We start from the raw sequence: 19,317 nt of genomic DNA, 5'->3' as shown, positions 1-19,317 counted from the left end.
CTGCCATGCTGAGATCAGTGGTGTAGCAACCATACCATGCTGACATCAGTGGGTATATGCCCCTGCCATGCTGACATAAGTGGGTATATGCCCCTGCCATGCTGACATCAGTGGGTATATGCCCTCGACATGCTGGCATCAGTGGTGTATTATCCTGTGTGTGTGGGGGGGGGGGGGGGTCGGAGGAGATCGCTGGAAGTAGAAGTATTCTGCACTCGGTGCTATCACAATGCCCGCACCCCTCTCTACACCCGGCCAGGGGTAAGGTCCTGTGATCATCACCCGGTTCCGGGGATGTCCCCTCTTAGCTCCGCCCCTCCGAACTTCCATAGCGGAATACGAAGAATTCCCGGACCAGCTGATCCCTATCTCTCCCACCTCTCCCTCTGCGCACATGCGCACTGCGCCGGATACTTGTGAAGTTCACCAAGTCGGAAGCTGAGTGTCCGGAGCGCCGCTACAAAGTAACAAAGTCTGCAACATTGTATTCTCCGGGACCACCGACACATCGGACCGGGGATCTCCTGCCATACAGGTCAGCCTGTCCTGGGGGCTCTATATATATATGGACTGAGAGCTGTACCCACCTAGTATATATATATATATGGACTGAGAGCTGTGCCCCCCCCCCCATATATATGGACTGAGAGCTGTACCCACCGTATATATATGGACTGAGAGCTGTGCCCCCCCCCTATATATATATATATAATATATATATATGGACTGTGTATATAGATGAGCAGCTGGTATCATGGAGTGCACCATCCCAGCGCAGTGTTTGCTGCTCTTCGCCGCCTGCGAGGATGGAGACCTGGACGGCGCACGCCGATTGCTGGAACCTGAGAATTCCAGCGGTTCGTTCAGCGCAGGGGGTCGCGGAGGAGAAGGATCGGCGTCATCCCGCGTAAATCTACAAGGATTCCCAGGTGGGTCCGCTCCAGGGTCCGCCCTCGTGCCGGTGGACTCCACGGACGAGGACGGTAACACGGCACTACAGCTGGCCGCCGGAGGTGGACACGAGCCGCTGGTCAGGTTCCTGCTCATGAAGGGGGCCTCGGTGGACAGCAGGAACCACTACGGTTGGACACCACTCATGCAGGCCGCCAGGTCAGGACATCTAAACGTGGCCCATATATTGCTAGAAAATGGCGCAGACGTCAATGCTCAGAATCGGCTCGGAGCCAGCGTCCTGACGGTGGCTTCCAGAGGGGGTCATGCCAGCGTGGTGAACCTGCTCCTGGAAAGCGGTGCCTTCGTGGACAACTACGATCATTTTGATGCCAACGCGATAGGCAAAGGTCACAGCGAGGAGATGCCGGAGATTACGGCTTTGATGACTGCCGTGCAGCACGCTCATGAAGTAGCGGTGCGCCTGCTTCTGGACTGGGGTGCCGATGTGAATTATTGTGTAAAGACAGGTTGGAGTCCGTTGATGCTTGCAGCTCTGCACGGTCGTTTGAGCGTGGCCCAGCAATTGGTGGACAGGGGAGCCGACCCCAACCAAGTGAACAGCTTGGGGAAGACCCCTTTTGAAATTGCCTTAAACTTCAAACACAAAGACACGAGAGACTACTTGGATTCCATCACAACCGTCAGGCCTAAGACCGATGAGGAGAAGAGGCGGCCTGACATTTTTCATGCTGTAAAAATCGGGAATCTGGCCTTAGTTAAGGAAATTGTGGATGAGGATTCCAACCAGGTCAATGCTGTTAATGCTGATGGAGCTTCACCACTCATGATAGCTGCAGTTACAGGTAAACTCGAACTGGTGCAACTTCTGGTCGACAAGAAAGCAGATATAAATAAACAGGACAGCGCACATGCCTGGACTGCTCTGATGCAAGCAACCTACCATGGAAACAAGGAAATTGTGATTTATCTATTAAACCAAGGCGCCAACGTCAACCTCCAAGCGAAAAATGGTTACACGGCTTTTGATCTGGTGATGCTCCTTAATGACCCAGACACAGAGCTTGTCCAGCTTTTGGCAGCTGTATGCCTACAAGGAGACAAGGAAAAGTCAAAGCAGAAAAATAAATTCCATAATACCAAGAGCAAACCATCTTATAACATTCCGGTTCCTCCAGATGACAAAGCAGGCGTTAAGTCATGGTGGAACAGAATGTCCAATCGTTTTCGGAAGCTAAAGCTCACACAGACCCTGAGGCAAAGCTTCTCCCCCAGTCGTCTTGTGCCTTTGACTGAAAACGTAAGTTCTTCTTTTGATTCCATGATTAGAACACCCTCACAGACAGAGATGGGTAACCTTCAAAGACCCGACTCTACTACAGCTTGGACTGCTTACTCCAAAGACAGCGGTCTGGGAAAAACAAAAACCGATAGTGATGACTTGCTGCTTGCTACTATGTTAAAGAATGGTTCTCCGTTTGCTAAACTCCCTAATGAAAAGTTAAAGGCTGTGATTCCACCATTCTTACCTCCCTCAAACTTTGAATTATGGAATTCTGATCGGTCTAGGATTAGCAGAGATGGAAAGTTGGACCAGACCCGCGCCTCCACATCCCCAAGGCGGTCAAAGCCAAGTTTCAACAGCAGTGGGAATTCAGATATTACTTCAATCAGTAGAGCTCCAAGAACTGTTAAATTTCCATCTTTGCCGAGAAGCCCAGCATCTCCTTCAAATTCAGGCAACTTCAACCACTCTCCTCACTCTTCAGGAGGTGGCGGGAGTGTCGCAGGAGGGAGTGCGGACAATGTCCTTTCACAAATAGCAGCGCAAAGAAGAAAAGCAGCCAGTTTGTCAGAACAGAAAAAATCACCTATGAACATGGTGAGCAAAACCAGTGGCTCCACGGCTCCTGAACCACTGAGCAGCAACGGACACTTACCAAAGAAAAATGAGATTGTAAAACGGCCTCCATCAGGAACATCTTCTACCTCCAAGAGCACTTCTCCTACTTTGACTCCATCTCCCTCACCTTCACCCAAAGGTCGCCTGGTGGAGTCCTCCATGTCTTCTTCATCCTCCCACAAACATTCCAAGAGCAGTGGAGGCTCCAGCAGTGGAACTATTACAGATGAAGATGAACTTTCTGCCATTCTGAAGAAGTTATCCCTGGAGAAGTACCAGCCCATATTTGAGGAGCAAGAAGTTGACATGGAAGCTTTCCTCACGCTTACTGATGGTGACTTGAAAGAGTTGGGTATAAAGACTGATGGATCCAGACAGCAGATCCTGGCAGCTATATCAGAACTCAATGCTGGAAAGGGTCGTGAGAGACAAATTCTCCAAGAAACCATAAACAATTTTCACTCTTCATTTGAAAGCAGTGTTAGTAATACTCAGCCTCCTGGAGTGAACCGATCCCCCTCTGTAAGTGCAGGACCAAAAGCTGCCGTAACGAACAAAAGGTAACAAAGTGGTCAGCTCACCCTTCTCCCCAGGATCCATCAGCTCCGCAATGGAGTGCATGGTCCCTGTGCCTTCTACCAGAAGGAGATGGGATCAGTACATCCATCTGGATAGCTCAAAACTTCACTTTTAATTCACATATTTCAAAATGTAAAAAAAGAGTCCACATTAAGACGCATATCAACCTGTCAAGCCTTGTCTCTAAAAATTGTGAATTAAAAGTGAAGTTTTAAGCTATACAGACAGATGTGCTGATCCAACATATCCTGATCTAACAGAAGGAAGCCTCCACATGCAGACTCCATCTTACGCAATCTGGTTTCATTTGTGAGTTCTTTGTGGGTCATCAACATTTTATGGTTGTCACTGGAACAGAAAAAAGGGAAATTTTCTTATGGGGAACACCTGTTCCTGTGACAACTAAAGCTCGGTTCACACTGCTGTTACTTGTGAGACCCCCCAAGTCGCATGGCAATATGAAATCCCATGAATGTCAATGAGAGCTGTCTTAGTTAGCACTACTGAAGTCGCTCCGAATTTAGGAAAGGTGACTTCTATCCGACTTGTGCTCATAGACTTTAACCACTTCCCGGCCGTTATATGACGTCCTTGACTTTGTGCGGGGATATCTGAATGATGGGTGCAGCTACAGGCATCATTCAGATATCGGCTTTTTCAGCCAGTGATTCCCTACACCATAAGAACGATCATAGCGGCTGCTCCGCCGCTTGATCGCTCTTACGGCAGTGAGAGGGGACGCCCCTCCCCTCCCGCCGCCCTCTGGTGCTTCTACCGACTCACCGCTTCCATCGTGAGTCGGAGAACAGATCCACCGGCCCCAGATGGTGACCATAGAGACTTCCGGTGGATCAGATGGTCGCCAGAGTCTCTATGATTGCTCGGAGGCCGGGCGCGATGTTATGACGTCACACCCGGCCTGAAGCCAAGATCGTTTTATTTATTTTTTTGATTTCAGGCTTCCCAGCCTAGAGGTGAGATGTGGGGTCTTATTGACCCCATATCTCACTGTAAAGAGGACTGATCATGCCATATTCCTATTACAAGGGATGTTTACATTCTTTGTAATAGGAATAAAAGTGATCAAATTTTTTTTTTTTTTTAAAGTGTCAAACTAAAAAAAGAAAAGTAAAATTAACACAGAAGCCAACGCATACGTAAGTCCCGCCCACATTTGAAAACTGTGTTCAAACCACACGTGTGAGGTATCGCCGCGATCGGTAGAGCGAGAGCAATAATTCTAGCCCTAGACCTCCTCTGTAACTCAAAACATGCAACCAGTAAAAATTTTTAAAGCATCGCCTATGGGGATTTTTAAGTACCGACGTTTGGCGCCATTCCACGAGCGTGCGCAATTTTGAAGCGTCACATGTTAGGCGTCTATTTACTCGGCGTAACTTCATCTTTCACATTATGCAAAAAAATTGGGCTAACTTTAATGTTTTTTTCTTTTTTTTTTTAAAGCACAAAACTGTTTTTTTTTTTCCAAAAAAAAAGTGTACGAAAAATTGCTGCGCAAATACCGTGCGAGATAAAAAGTTGCAACGACCGCCATTGTATTCTCTAGGGTCTTTGCTAAAAAAAAAAAAAAAACCTATATAATGTTTGGGGTTCTATGTAATTTTCTGGCAAACAAAATGATGAATTTTACATGTAGGAGAGAAATGTCAGAATTGGCCTGGGTGGGAAGTGGTTAAGGGAAGTCACCTCCAAGTCGGAGCCTCATCTATATTGATGCGATTTGGATTCCGACATTACAGGAAGATTACCCGGGCAGTGCATGGCATCTTCCTGTATGTTGTTATCTCTGCATACCTGCACAAGACAAAGATAGCTGCCATAACCTCGGTATTTTCGGAAACAGCGGGCGGTCCGCTTTAAGATAAAAGTGGTCTCGGCAGCAGATTCGCCGCCAGATCGTTTTTATGGGCGGTGGGAGAGGTGCCCCCCCCCCCCCATAACCCTGGTATTTTCAGAAACAGCATACGGTCCGCTTTGAGATAAAAGTGGTCTCGGTGGCGGAATCGCCGCAAGATCACTTTTATCAGCGGTAGAAGAGGTGTCCCATAACCTTGGTATTTTCTGAAACGACAGACAGTCCACTTTAAGATAAAAGTGGTCTCGGTGGCGGATTCGCCGCAAGATCACTTTTATCGGAGGCGGGAGAGGTGCCCCCCCCCCCCCATAGTCCTGGTATTCTCTGAAACGGCGGCAGACGGTTCGCTTTAAGATAAAAGTGGTCTCGGCAGCGGATTTGCTGCAAGATCGCTTTTATGGGCGGCGGGAGAGGTGCCCCCCCCATAGCCCTGGTATTTTCTGAAACTGCGGGTGGTCCACTTTCAGATAAAAGTGGTCTCAGCTGCGGATTCGCCGCAAGATCACTTTTATCGGTGGCAGGAGAGGTGCCCCTCCCGCCGCGTTCCAGTTGTCTCCGCCGCTTACCAGAGCCGTCGGTAGTGGCAGGAATGATCCAGTCCTTTCCCCTCCGAGGCTGTGAGTCGAGTGAGGGAATGACAGCCCCCCACTCGACTCAGTGACAATGGATGACGGAAGCGATGTCAAACGTCACTTCTGCCCGACGGCCTTAAAGGAACATTTTATTTTTTAATTAAAAAAAAAACAAAAACTTTTTTTATTGCATTTAAGTGTAAATATGAGATGTGAGGTCTTTTTGACCCCCCAGATCTCACATTAAAGAGGCCCTGTCATGCTTTTTTTTCTATTACAATGGATGTTTACATTCCTTGTAATAGGAATAAAGTGATCCAAATTTTTTTTTTTTTTTTTTAAAGGGACAACGTAAAAATAAAAAGTAAAATAAATAAGAAAAAAATAATAAAAATGTTAAAGCGCCCTGTCCCGCCGAGCTTGTGCGCAGAAGCGCCCGCATATGTAAACGGTGTTCAAACCACAATTGTGAGGTATCGCCGCGATCGTTAGAGCAAGAGAAATAATTCTAGCACTAGACCTCCTCTGTAACTAAAAACTGGCAACCTGTAGAAATTTTTAAGGGTCAAAATTTGTCGCCGTTCCACGAGCGGGCGCAATTTTGAAGCGTGACATGTTGGGTATCAATTATCTTTCACAATATAAAAAAAAAAAAAAATTGGGCTAACTTTACTGTTTTCTTATTTTTTTAATTCAAAATGGTGTATTTTTTCCAAAAAATAAATTGTGTTTGTAAGACCGCTGCTCCAATACGGTGTGACATAAAGTATTGCAACGACCGCCATTTTATTCTCCAGGGTGTCTGAAAAAAATATATATATAGTTTGGGGATTCTAAGTAATTTTCTAGCAAAAAAATAATAATTTTAACTTGTAAACAACAAGTTTGAAAAAAATAGGCCCGGCCCTTAAGTGGTTAAAGCGATAGTAAACTCTTCTAGTTAAAAACAAAAAAAAAACAAAGCCCTCCCCCTGCAGGTAGTGCTATAATGTGCTAGTATGCACTGCACACTTGCACATTATATCAGACTAATGCCTAGTACACAGGGGCCGAATGCTGGGTGACATCGGTCGATTCGTTAAAAAACAGCCAACGCTCGGCCCGTGTTTATGGCAGCCAATGGCTGAGAGCGCTGATCAAAGTGCTCTGGCGGAGGGGGCGTCTCCCTGTCAGAACCCAACAGCTCAGTGGGGGAGATCGCTGTACTAACATTGGATTGTCATTTTGGTGTGTACCAGGCTCTACTTTTTAACCATTTGCCAACTGCCTAACGTACATGTACTGCGGTAGGTCGGCTCTATTGCGGGGGGATCCCGTACCTGTACGTCATTTTGTACAATTGCCACTAGGGGGCGCACGCATGCCACTGGAGGCGCGATCGACCCGCTGATTGGACTGAGGGGAAGCAAATAAACTGACCCAATGTCTGCCGGCCACACTCGATCGTTCCCGAGCGAGGCGGAACGGGGTGTCTGCCTATGTGAACAAGGCAGATCGCTGTTCTGACAGGGGAGAAGATAGAGATCTTGCGTTTCTGCTAAGCAGGAACACCGATCTCTGTCTTCACCCAGTCAGAGCAACCCCCCCCAACACACACACACAGGCTGCACCAACTAGGGACACATTTAACCCTTTGATCGCCCCTGATGTTAACCCCTTCCCAGCCAGTGTCATTAGTACAGTGACAGTGCATATTTTTAGCACTGATCACTGTAATAATGTCACTGGTCCCCAAAAAAGCTTCACTTAGTGTCTGATTTGTCAACTGCAATGTTGCAGTCCCGCTAAAAATCGCTAATTTTCGCCATTACTAGTAAAAAAAGAAAAAAAAAAGCCATAAATATATCCCATAGTTTGTAGACGCAATTACTTTTGCGCAAACCAATCAATATACACTTATCGGGATTTTTTTTTAACCAAAACTTATGTAGCAGACGACAAATTGGCCTAAATTGATGAAGAAATTCGATTTCTTTTTTTTTTACATTTTTTATTGGATATGTTTTAAAGCAGAAAGTAAACAGTTTTAGACGTGTTCTAGAGGTGCTTTCAGCGCTGGAATGGAAAGGGGTAGAAGAGACAGGCTGCCGGGGAGGTGAGCAGGGATGGGCAGGAGGGGTAGCTGGCCAAGGCACAGTGCGTAAGTAGGGGAGGGCGCCCCCCCCCCCCACTGCACACAAGCTCCAGATCAGTGGCTGGCAATCAGTGGGCTTCATGCCTGCCCTGACATCCCCTATTTTGTAGACGCTATAACTTTTGCGCAAACCAATCAATAATATACGCTTATTGTGATTTTTTTTTTTTTTTACAAAAAATATGTAGAAGAAGATATATCGGCCTAAACTGATGAAGAATTTTTTTTTTTTTAAATTTGGGGATATTTATTATAGCAAAAAGTAAGAAATATTGTGTTTTTACGCTAATTGGGATTTTTTGTACCAAACTTTTGTAGCAGAACAAATATTGGCCTAAATTTATCAAGAAATTTGATTCTTTTTATTGGATAGGTTCTATAGCAGAAAGTAAAAAATATTTTTTTTTTAAATTGTCGCTCTTTTTTTGTTTATAGCGCAAAAAAATAAAAACCCGCCGAGGTGATCAAATACCACCCAAAAGTTTTGGGTACAGCGCTGCATGAGCGCGTGATTGTCAGTTAAAGCGACGCAGTGCCAAATTGTAAAAAGTGCTCTGGTCAGGAAGGGGGTCAAATCTTCCGGGGCTGAAGTGGTTAATAAATCAATATTAATATCAATATTCTTTGGGAAAAATACACTTTAATGAATTAAAAAAAACATAATATATACCCCAGTTGTTTTTTTTTTTTGTATAATATGAAAGATGATGTTATGCCGAGTAAATAGATACCTAACATGTCATACTTTAAAATTTGCAGAATGGCGCCAAACTACAGTACTTAAAAATCTCCATAGATGACGCTTTAAAAATTTCTACAGGTTACCAGTTTAGAGTTACGGAGGAGGTCCAGTGCTTGAATTATTGCTCTCGCACAGATGTTAGCGATACCTCACGTGGGGCGCAAACACCGTTTACATATGTGGGCGTGACCTACGTATGCATTGGCTACTGTGCACGAGCATGCGGGGATGGGGGCGCTTTAAAAAAAAAAAAACAAAAAAAAACATTTATTACATTTTTACAATTTTTACACTGTCCCTTTAAAAAAAAAAAGTTATCCCTTGTGATAATAATACAGCATGACAGGTCCTCTTTATTGGGAGATCTGGGGTTCTAAAAGACCCCAAATCTCTCCTCTACCCTAAAAGCAAAAGATTAAAAAAAAAAAAAATTTTTATCTTTTGCTTTACCAAAAAAAACCCAAAAAACGTTTACATGCCTGGGAACCGGAAGTGATGTCATCCGGTCCTCCAAGGGTATAGAGCTGAGCGGTGGCCATCTTGTCATCGCTTATCTCTATGCCAAGACACCGGATGGTTCCTGGGCTCAGTAATCGGTAATGTAAGCCCAGGAACCACTAGGAAGCGGCAGAGGGCATCTCTCCTGAAAGACCAGCGCCTAAGGCAGGCTTTCTCAACCTTCTCAACACAGAGGAACCCTCGAAAAAAAATTCCGGTCTCAGGGAACCCCCTGCTAAAGTTACTATAGCTACAACTCGTGATACATTAGTGTGATGGTCAGTAGGAAAAATGCTCCTTACACTTGTGGTCATTGAAAAGAATTTCCTCCCTTCAAATAGCTAAAAAAAAGTATTGGTTTCAGTGCAAACTTATTTGAGAGGCATAAATTGACCATTGAAGGAACCCTAGGGTTCCAGGGAAACCCTGGTTGACAAACCCTAGCCTAAGGGAAAAGAAAATACCGGGGTTATGGCATCTGCAGCTATGGCCCCAGTATTTAACATCAAAGTCATGTCGTATTTTCCCAGTTAGGTGGTCAGTATGTGGTTAAGGGACCCTCTTGGGGCCCTCCAGGTGACCAGAACTAGTGTCCCCATTGGAAGATTTCCCTTCTAGTTACTTTTATGGGGACAACCCAAAATGTGGGGGTTTATTTTACTTTCAATTATAACAATCACCAAGACAAATAGAGAGGGTGAATCTCCTTATCGGGGGGGGGCACAGACCGCAATAAAACCTGACAGGGGTTCTAATCCCTCTCCACTATCCAAAACTAACAAAAAAAAAGTTTTGCCTTTAGTTATACTTTTAAAGTGGAACTAAACCCCCCTATCGGTTTCAGCCAAGGAAGCGGCCATCTTGGCTTCTGTTTGATTATTAACTGCCATGGTGCTGCACGTGATCGGTTATGACACCAGCCATTGGATGGTTTGACAGTTTGGCTGAGAGCACAAGCAAACGAGCGTTAGAATTCCCGGCATGCTGGGAGTGTAACTATTTTTTGAAACCGTTAAATCGATGGGTTTAGTTCTGCTTTAAAACCCTCATTAAGGGCTCTAATTTTGGCCGAATCCTGCTAAAGCCGGTGAAATTAGGGCTGTGGGTGACCTATTAGATCAGGGGGTCTCAAACTGGTGGCCCTTCAGCTTTTGCGGAACTACAAGTCCCATCATGCCTCTGCCTTTGCGAGTCATGCTTGTAACTGTCAGCCTTGCAATGCCTCATGGGGCTTGTAGTTTTGCAACAGCTGGAGGGCCGTCAGTTTGAGGCCCCTGTATTAGATTCAGTCACTGTCTGACGTCGCCATTGTCTTCAGGTAGCCACGGGTGCTGCAATTGGTTGAATACTTCAACCAGCAGGGGAGATCCCTCCATACACGCGATCAGCATGGATTAGGGAACCGATTCTTCTTCTGTTGAAGAAAGAAGATTGGACGGCTGCACACCCATATGATGCAGATAAAAGCTTCTTTATTCCAAAAACTAATCAATAAAAACAAGCAAAGGCATATTGGCAGGGGGAAAAAAAAAGGTTGACGCGTTTCACACGTTTAATACATGCTTTGTCAAGACCTTCTTCTTCTGTTCATCCCCCAAGAGATATTCAAGAGATTTGCACCACTGGGTGTTTTCCGTGCGGGTAGAAGGCACAGGGGCACCATCCAACCCCGGCAGCCTGTAAAACTCTATGATAGGCTGAAAGCTGATGTGGCTCTTCAGGGGTTGGACAGTGAACCAACTATTACTAACAATTAGGGCACTCGTTCTTCTTTTTTTTTTTTTGCACTTTTTTTTTATCTTTTTTTCGCTTGTCGCACATAGGACAGCCCATTCACTTGAATGGGCTGCTCTACTCGCAACAAACATCCCAAAAAAAGCTCAAAGAACATTTTTGGAGCAGAGCATGACGTGTTTTTTCCCCCACGTGTTTGTAGCTCAAAAAAACGCACGTCTGCTACCCACACTTTTTTGGTGGGGGGGTGCCATTTTTCTATGCGCTTTGTCACGTGTTCTAGTGGAGCCTCGTAGAGTTTTACAGTCGCCAGCAGTGGGCCCGGATGGTGCTCCTGTGCCTTCCACCCCCCGCCTGAAATCTAAATGCTAAACGCACCGGAGTACATGGGATCTTATGGACCAAAGCAATCCCACATTTCAACCACAGACCTATCAGAGATAGCAAGGATAACTTGCCAACAAATTTGTGGTAGTGTTGACCCAGATAGCAAGCAATTGTGCTGCAAGATTGAAAATGACTTGCTAAGCTATTGCCAGGCCTCACAAGTTTGTGGCACAATTGCAGCATTGTCCGCATTGCATGACTCCAGATCAACTTTCTTTGCAGATATTCTGCAAGTTTGCTGCAAGCTCTGGCACTTGCAGAGCACTTGAACCACAAGTTCTAGTTGACAATTTGTAGCAAATGTGCGTGGCAAGTCTCTAGCAAGAGCAAAGTTGCAGTGGTGAGTCTACAGCAAGAGCTGTGCAAGTCTACAGCATGACAATTCAGCAACAGTGACCCCCTGTGGTGGGATGACTATTGCACAACATAACTGAACCAGGACTTGCAGCAGAATGTTTGCAAAGAAAGCTGATCTGGAGTCACGCAATGCGGACTTTCTGCAATCGTACAACAAGCTTGTGAAGCCCGGCGAGTCTAGCAATAGCTTAGCAAGTCATTTTCGAACTTGCAGCACAATTGCTTGCTATCTGGGATTCAATATCTTTGTCATTACTGATGATACTAAAGTATAGATTTTTTTGTTGGTACAAACAAGGCTTTCTTTTAGATTGTCTTCCAAAAAATGATTTTATTTTCTGTGCAATTGACAGACAGAAAAAAAAAAATAGCTTTTTCTAGTTTGACCATTGATGAAATTTTCTTATTGTAGATAAAGTGCCAAATTTATTCTGTATTTATCCTGTTTTATTATAATTACACTAAAATGAAATGTTTTGGTATGAAGCATAATGAAGTTATTTAAAAATAAAATAAAGTTTTTGTTTTTTTTGTTGTTTTTTTTTAAAGATTTTGTGTAATGTTTTTTTTAAAGTTGCACTAAATAAAAAGAGAGACAAAAATGTTCACATATAATTAGTAATTGTGTTGTTAACCTCCTGCCACCGTCTGAATGCAGATATGCAGCCTTTCGGCATGTGGGTCTTCACGCCGAGTGACTGCATATATGCGGCCTTGCTTAAACATAAAACTGTGCTGAGAGCGTCCGCCCTTCACGCTCCCGGCACGGTCACCGGTGGGCACCGGAAAGCTCCCAATGCATATATGTGATCTGGAGCTTTCTCATCATGTGACCAATGTGAGAACCAATCACAGTGGTCAGATGACCTGAATTCCCGGCATTTAGGCATCGGCGGGAAGAGGTTAAATATAAAAAAATCAGCTAAAAATTACTTAAAGTGTATCTGAATCCAAGAAGAAAAGAGTATTGTGTTTCGCTTAGTATTTTTTTTTTGTCTTTGTTTTCACCTAGTGATTCTGCCAGTACCACCTTTCCTGTCCTACACTAATAACTGGCAATACTTATTGGGGTTGATTTACTAAAACTGGAGAGTGCAAAACCTGGTACAGCTCTGCATGGTAGCCAATTAGCTTCCAGGTTTGAGGCCGGGTTCACACTGCTCCCGACATGGAAGTCGGACGACTTCTGATCCGACTTTGCCCTCACGTCTGATTTCCATATGACTTCAAAGAACGGGATCCGACTTTAATCCGACCGTACCAGGCCCTTTAATTCTGTGAAGCATCTTGAGGGGGAACCCCATGCCAAAAAAACAAAAAACGGACCATACCAGCGAGCGCCTCCCCTCCTGGACCATACCAGGCCACATGCCCTCAACATGGGTTGTGGGTGCTTTGGGGGTGCTTTTCTTCTCCCTCCGGTGATGTCTTCTCTCTCCACTGATGTCGTCTTCCTTTTGGTTCTTCTCCCTTTGCTCATGTCTTCTTCCTCTGTTTCTTCTCCCTCCGCTGAGGTCTTCTTCCTCTGGTTCCTCTCCCTCCGCTCATGTCTTCTTCCTCTGGTTCTTCTCCCTCTGCTCATGTCTTCTTCCTCGGGTTCTTCTCCCTCTGCTCATGTCTCCTTCCTCTGGTTCTTCTACCTCTGCTCGTGTCTTCTTCCTTTGGTTCTTCTCCCTCCGCTCATGTCTTCTTCCTCTGGTTCTTCTCCCTCCGCTCATGTCTTCTTCCTCTGGTTCTTCTCCCTCCGCTCATGTCTTCTTCCTCTGGTTTTTCTCCCTTCGCTCATGTCTTCTTCCTCTGGTTCTTCTCCCTCCGCTCATGTCTTCTTCCTCTGGTTCTTCTCCCTCCGCTCATGTCTTCTTCCTCTGGTTCTTCTCCCTCCGCTCATGTCTTCTTCCTCTGCCTCATTTGCCGGTTCTTCTCCCTCCGCTCATGTCTTCTTCCTCTGGCTCATTTGCCGGTTCTTCTCCCAGCGCTGATGTCTTCTCCCGATGCTAGCTCCTGCTGCTGTGTTGGCTCTGGTGTCTGCCATCTCTTATATATCCATGGGGCTTGGTTATCCTGTGACATCATCCGGAGACCTAACCCCCTTGTGATGTCACTGTGGGCATGATGGGGCGGTGATGTCGCAAGGGGGTGGGGTCTCCGGATGACCTGTGTGAAAGTACAGAGGGTTGGGGCACTTTAATTTTTTATTTTTTTTTTTTTATTTTACTTTTTATTTTTATACTGTCCTTTTTTTTATCACTTTTATTCCTATTCCAATGAATCCCTTGTAATAGAAATAAGCATGACAGGGCCTCTTTATGGAGAGATCTGGGGGTCAAACAGTCAGCAGAGCTTCCTGTTGTTTACTAAGCTCCTGAGCAACTGCACTTGCAAAGTGCTCAGTCTATTTTCCTTTAGTAAATCATCCCTAATGTGAGATTGCCTCATTTCCTAGCCCCTCTAGCCCTCCTAGCGAGGATTGAGGGAGGACAAAATATCAGTAAATTGAGCTTCAGCTTTAAGGCCTTGTGTTGGGAATCCACGCAGAATTGCACACTTTCCCGAAATGCACATAAATTTGCTCACCTACCAAACTGCATGGTGCCGCAACACTATGCTGGTTGGTGCTACACAATTTTGCAAGGAGTTAGGGACCTATTTTCCGTATTTCTCACACATAGAGCAACTTTTTGAAATTAATAGGCTGCACTGGAATGCATGCAAGTTCGGTCACACCTGTAGGTATGTACCAGGAATAATTGTAAAGCCTCATACACACGATGAGATTATCGGGCAAATGATAGATATATAACACCCAGCAACCGGCACTGATTGGAGGTCTTCCTCTGACTGAGGTCAGGCCACCAGCCCAATATACACTGACCACCCACTTTATTAGGTCCCCCTTGCTAGTCCCGGGTTGGACCCCCTTTTGCCTTCAATCTTGGTGGCATAGATACAACAATGTGTTGGAAACATTCCTCAGAGATTTTGCTCCATAGTGATATGATATCACCAGGCAGTTGCTGCAGATTTGTCGGCTGCACATCCATGATGCCAATCTCCCACCACATCCCAAAGGTGCTCTATTGGATGAGATGTGGTGAGTGTGGAGGACATTGGAGTACAGTGACCTCATTGTCCAGTGGTGAGATGATTGGAGCTTTGTGACATGGTGCATTATCCTGCTGGAAGGAGCCATCAGAAGATGGGGACACTGTAGTCATAAAGGGATGGACATGGTCAGCAACAATACTCAGGTAGGCCGTGGTGTTTAAACAATGCTTGGTTGGTACTGAGTGTGCCAAGAAAGTATTCCCCACACCATTACACCCCCACCACCAGCCTGAACCGGTGAAGGCAGGATGGATCCATGCACCAAATTCTGACCCTACCATCTGAATGTCGCAGCTGAAGTCGAGATTCATCAGACTGGGCAACGTTTTTCCAATCTTCTATTGTCCAATTTTGGTGATGCTGTGCCAATCGTAGCCTTAGTTTCCTGTTCTTAGCTAACAGGAGTGGCACCCGGTGTGGTCTTCTGCTGTAGCCCATCTGCTTCAAGGCTGGATGTGTTGTGCGTTCAGAGACGGTATTCTGCATACCTTGGGTGTAACGAGTGGTTATTTGAGTTATTGTTGCCTTTCTATCATCTGCAACCAGTCTGCCCATTCTCCTCTAACATCAACAAGGCATTTTCCTCCACACAACTGCCGCTCACTGGATATTTCCTCTTTTCCCCACCATTCTCTGTAAACCCCGAGAGATGGTTGTGCGTGAAAATCCCAGAAATTCTCAGACCAGCCCGTCCGGCACCAACGACCATGCCACGTCCAAAGTCACTTAAATCCCCTTTCTTCCCCCAATCTGATGCTCGGTTTGAACTTCAGCGAGTCGTCTTCATCACGTCTAGATGCCTAAATGCGTTGAGTTGCTGCCATGCGATTGGCTGATTAGCAATTTGTGTTACTGAGCCATTGAACAGGTGTACCTAATAAAGTGGCCGGTGAGTGTATATTAGTACTGCAGCATAGTCCTCCCTTTCTTACCCCTGTAATTGCTTTTATCTCAATAGATGTGAGGATTCTTATTACAGCATCTGACATTCCATGACCACTAGAGAGAGAGCCTACAAGTCTTTATACAAGGTACTATCATGAAATGTGGCTCGGCAAGCCAGTGGAAAGGTCATCTTTAGAATAACTCGATGTATACTTGGAGAGATCACACAATACTTTCCTTTTCTGATGTATGACAGACTTCTTCCATCTATTAAACATCCTTTGACCACATGCTTCTTGGTTTAGAATTCTCGGAATCTTCACATATATTCTATCACATTGTTTGTCACAAAGCTCCTCGGGAGAAGATTTCAACTTTCACCTGTATTATTGTTGGTCCTTGAAGACCCAGTCAACAGCCCTCAAGGGTGGCTCCATGCAGCCGGAATTAGATTTGTATAAAGCAGACATAACTCTTTTTTTTTTTTTTTTTTTTTTCCATTAGGGCAGCAATTTTGACACACGTCTCTGAAAAAAAAAAAAAGAAATCGAATTTGCCCGAATCATATACTTTTTAACTTGCTGACGCTGTGGGTTGGAGACAGGGTCACCCTGCTTCTTCATAGACTGCCGAATAATGCCCCCATTTTGTATTCTACAAACCAAACATGTTACGTTTTGAGTATGAAACGTGTAATAAAGCTGTGAGTAAAATAATGACGAGACATTGATGTGTCTCTCTTTTTAAAATGATAGTTATTTCAACTTTAATGTATATGTAATGGGGACTGACATGTTTAGTCATTAACCACTTGCTTACTGGGCACTTAAACCCCCCTCCTGTCCAGACCAATTTTCAGCTTTTAGCGCTGTCGCACTTTGAATGACAATTGCGCGGTCATACAACACTGTACTCAAATGAAATTTTTATCATTCTTTTCCCACAAACAGAGCTTTCTTTTGGTGGTATTTGATCACCTCCACGGTTTTTAGTTTTTGTTAAAAAAAAAAAATGAAAAAGACCGAATTTAAAAAAATATATATATATATTTTTTTAATATTTTGTTATAAAATTTTGCAAACAGGTAATTTTTCCCCTTCATTGATGTACGCTGATGAGACGGCACTGATGGGCACCAATAGGTGGCAGTGATAGGCACTGATTGCTTACACTGATGGCAGCACTGCTAGGTGGCACTGATTGGTGGCACTTGTGGACATTGATAGGTGGCACTTGTGGGCATTGATAGGTGGCACTGCTGGGCACTGTGGGCACTGGCTGGCACAGATGAGGCATATGTGCCTCCTTCCTCTTCAGGACCGATGTCCTTTTAACATAAGCCGGTGATCGGCGTGAGGAGAAAAAAAAAAAGATTACCGAGCTTTTGTTTACATCATGTGATCAGCTGTCATTGGCTGATAGCTGATCACATGGTAAGGGGCCGGATCGGCCCCCTACTCAGACCTGTGATCATTCGAGTCTCCGTGACTCGGTGATCACAGCGCGCGCCCTGCAGGGTGCGCGCGGTGCGCGTGCACAGGGGAGGATGTCCCATGACGGCCTCCCGGAAATTGAGGTCCGCGCTGTGGCCGTCATTCGGCTATGGCCCGGACCTCAAGTGGTTAAATACACGATATAAGCAAAAGTTTTGGCACGCCTGCCTTTACACACGCATAAACTTTAATGGCATCCCAGTCTTAGTCCGTAGGGCTCAATATTGAGTTGGCCCACCCTTTGCAGCTATAACAGCTTAAACTCTTCTGGGAAGGCTGTCCACAAGGTTTAGGAGTGTGTATATGGGAATGTTTGACCATTCTTCCAGAAGAGCATTTGTGAGGTCAGGCACTGATGTTGGACGAGAACCCTTGGCTCTAATTCATCCCAAAGGTGTTCTATGGGGTTGAGGTGCAGGCCAGTCAAGTTCCTCAACCCCAAACCCCCTCATCCATGTCTTTATAGACCTTGCTTTGTGCACTGGTCCAAATCATTTGGTGGAGGGGGGATTATGGTGTGGGGTTGTCTTTCAGGGGTTGGGCTTGGCCCCTTAGTTCTAGTGAAGGGAACTCTTAAGGCATCAGCATACCAAGACATTTTGGACAATTTAATGCTCCCAACTTTGTGGGAACAGTTTGGGGACAGCCCCTTCCTGTCCCAACATGACTGCGCACCAGTGCACAAAGCAAGGTCCATAAAGACATGGATGAGCGAGTTTGTGGTGGAGGAACTTGACTGGCCTGCACAGAGTCCTGACCTCAACCCGATAGAACATCTTTTGGATGAATTAGAGCGGAAACTGTGAGCCAGGCCTTCCTTTCCAACATCAGTGCCTGACCTCACAAATGCACTTCTAGAAGAATGATCAAACATTCCCATAGACACACTCCTAAACCTTGTGGACGGCCTTCCCAGAAGAGTTGAAGCTGTTATAGCTGCAAAGGGTGGGCCAACTCAATATTGAACCCTACGGACTAAGACTGGGATGCTATTAAAGTTCATGTGCGTGTGAAGGCAGATGTCCCAATATTTTTGGTAATATAGTGTATGTAAAATGTTCTTCATGATTAGTGCTGCTGTACAGTGACCCTGCTTTAGGCCTCCCTGTCTCTGTAGGAGTCCACCAGACCGGGTCTGTCCAACGAAAAACAATAGACTTAAAAGAGAAGTATATACTTTTATTTGCAGATTCATACTTACCTAGGTGGATGCAGCATCAATCCGATGCCATGTCTGTCCCCTGCCAGCTCTAACACTGAGAACCGAGTGATCAAAGACTGCCGATCACTCCGTTCTTAGAGCTTCCTGAGCAGAGAGCTGGTGACTGTCAGTCACCGCTCTCTGCTCTGCCCCCCTCGCTCACTGGAGCGCTGGGCTGTGGAGGGGGACGGGAGCAACTGGCTCAGGCTCTCGGCGGCTCGCCTCCACCCTATTGATCACCTTTTTGGGATGATCTGGAATGCCAATTGTGGACCAGGTCTTCTCACCCAACAATACCGAACCTCACAAATGCTGTTTGGGCTAAATTGGCACAACTTCCCACAGACATGCTTCAAACTCTTGCAGAAACCCTTCTCATAAGAATGGGGGCTGTTAAAGCTACAAAGAATGGGGGGAGACTCCACAAAGGAAGAAGGTTGGGACTTTAAATGAGGTAAGTATGTTGTGGCTACTTCAAATGGGTCGATGTAAAGACATAGATTTATTTATTGTCTACCATAGCATACAGCAATCAGTACATACATATGTTGAGACACATCAATAACATGTTACACAGCATATATAAAATATATGTCTTATACATGGTGTGTAACATGTTATTGATGTGTCTCAACATACGTATGTACTGATTGTTGTATGCTATGGTAGACAATAAATAAATCTATGTCTTTACATCGACCCATTTGAAGTAGCCACAACATATTTACCTCATTTAGTATCATAGTAGGTAAGGTTGAATAAAGACAATCGTCTATCCAGTTCAACCTGGATAGGTGCACGTGTGTCAGTGTCTATTTTTTCCATATCCCTGTATGTCCTGTTCCTTAAGATGCATATCTAAGAGTCTCTTAAAACTATCAATACTCCCCACAGCCACCACCAATTGTGGAAGAGAGTTCCACATCCCTATTGCCCTGA

At 45.2% G+C, this 19,317-nt stretch overlaps 1 protein-coding gene across 1 annotated transcript; it reads left to right on the top strand.

Moving 5' to 3' along the window:
- The first annotated feature begins 421 nt into the window (after positions 1-421).
- ANKS6 (ankyrin repeat and sterile alpha motif domain containing 6) lies at positions 422-12,242 on the top strand. Its single transcript, XM_073607242.1, has one exon. The coding sequence runs from the start codon at positions 755-757 to the stop codon at positions 3,377-3,379; it is 2,625 nt and encodes an 874-aa protein (XP_073463343.1). The 5' UTR covers positions 422-754; the 3' UTR covers positions 3,380-12,242.
- The last annotated feature ends 7,075 nt before the right edge of the window (positions 12,243-19,317 follow it).

Source organism: Aquarana catesbeiana, linkage group LG12, assembly GCF_042186555.1.
Source record: "Aquarana catesbeiana isolate 2022-GZ linkage group LG12, ASM4218655v1, whole genome shotgun sequence".
Classification (NCBI taxonomy): Eukaryota; Metazoa; Chordata; class Amphibia; order Anura; family Ranidae; genus Aquarana; species Aquarana catesbeiana.
Note: the sequence above shows the minus strand (reverse complement) of the source record. Positions and strands in the feature narration are given on the sequence as shown.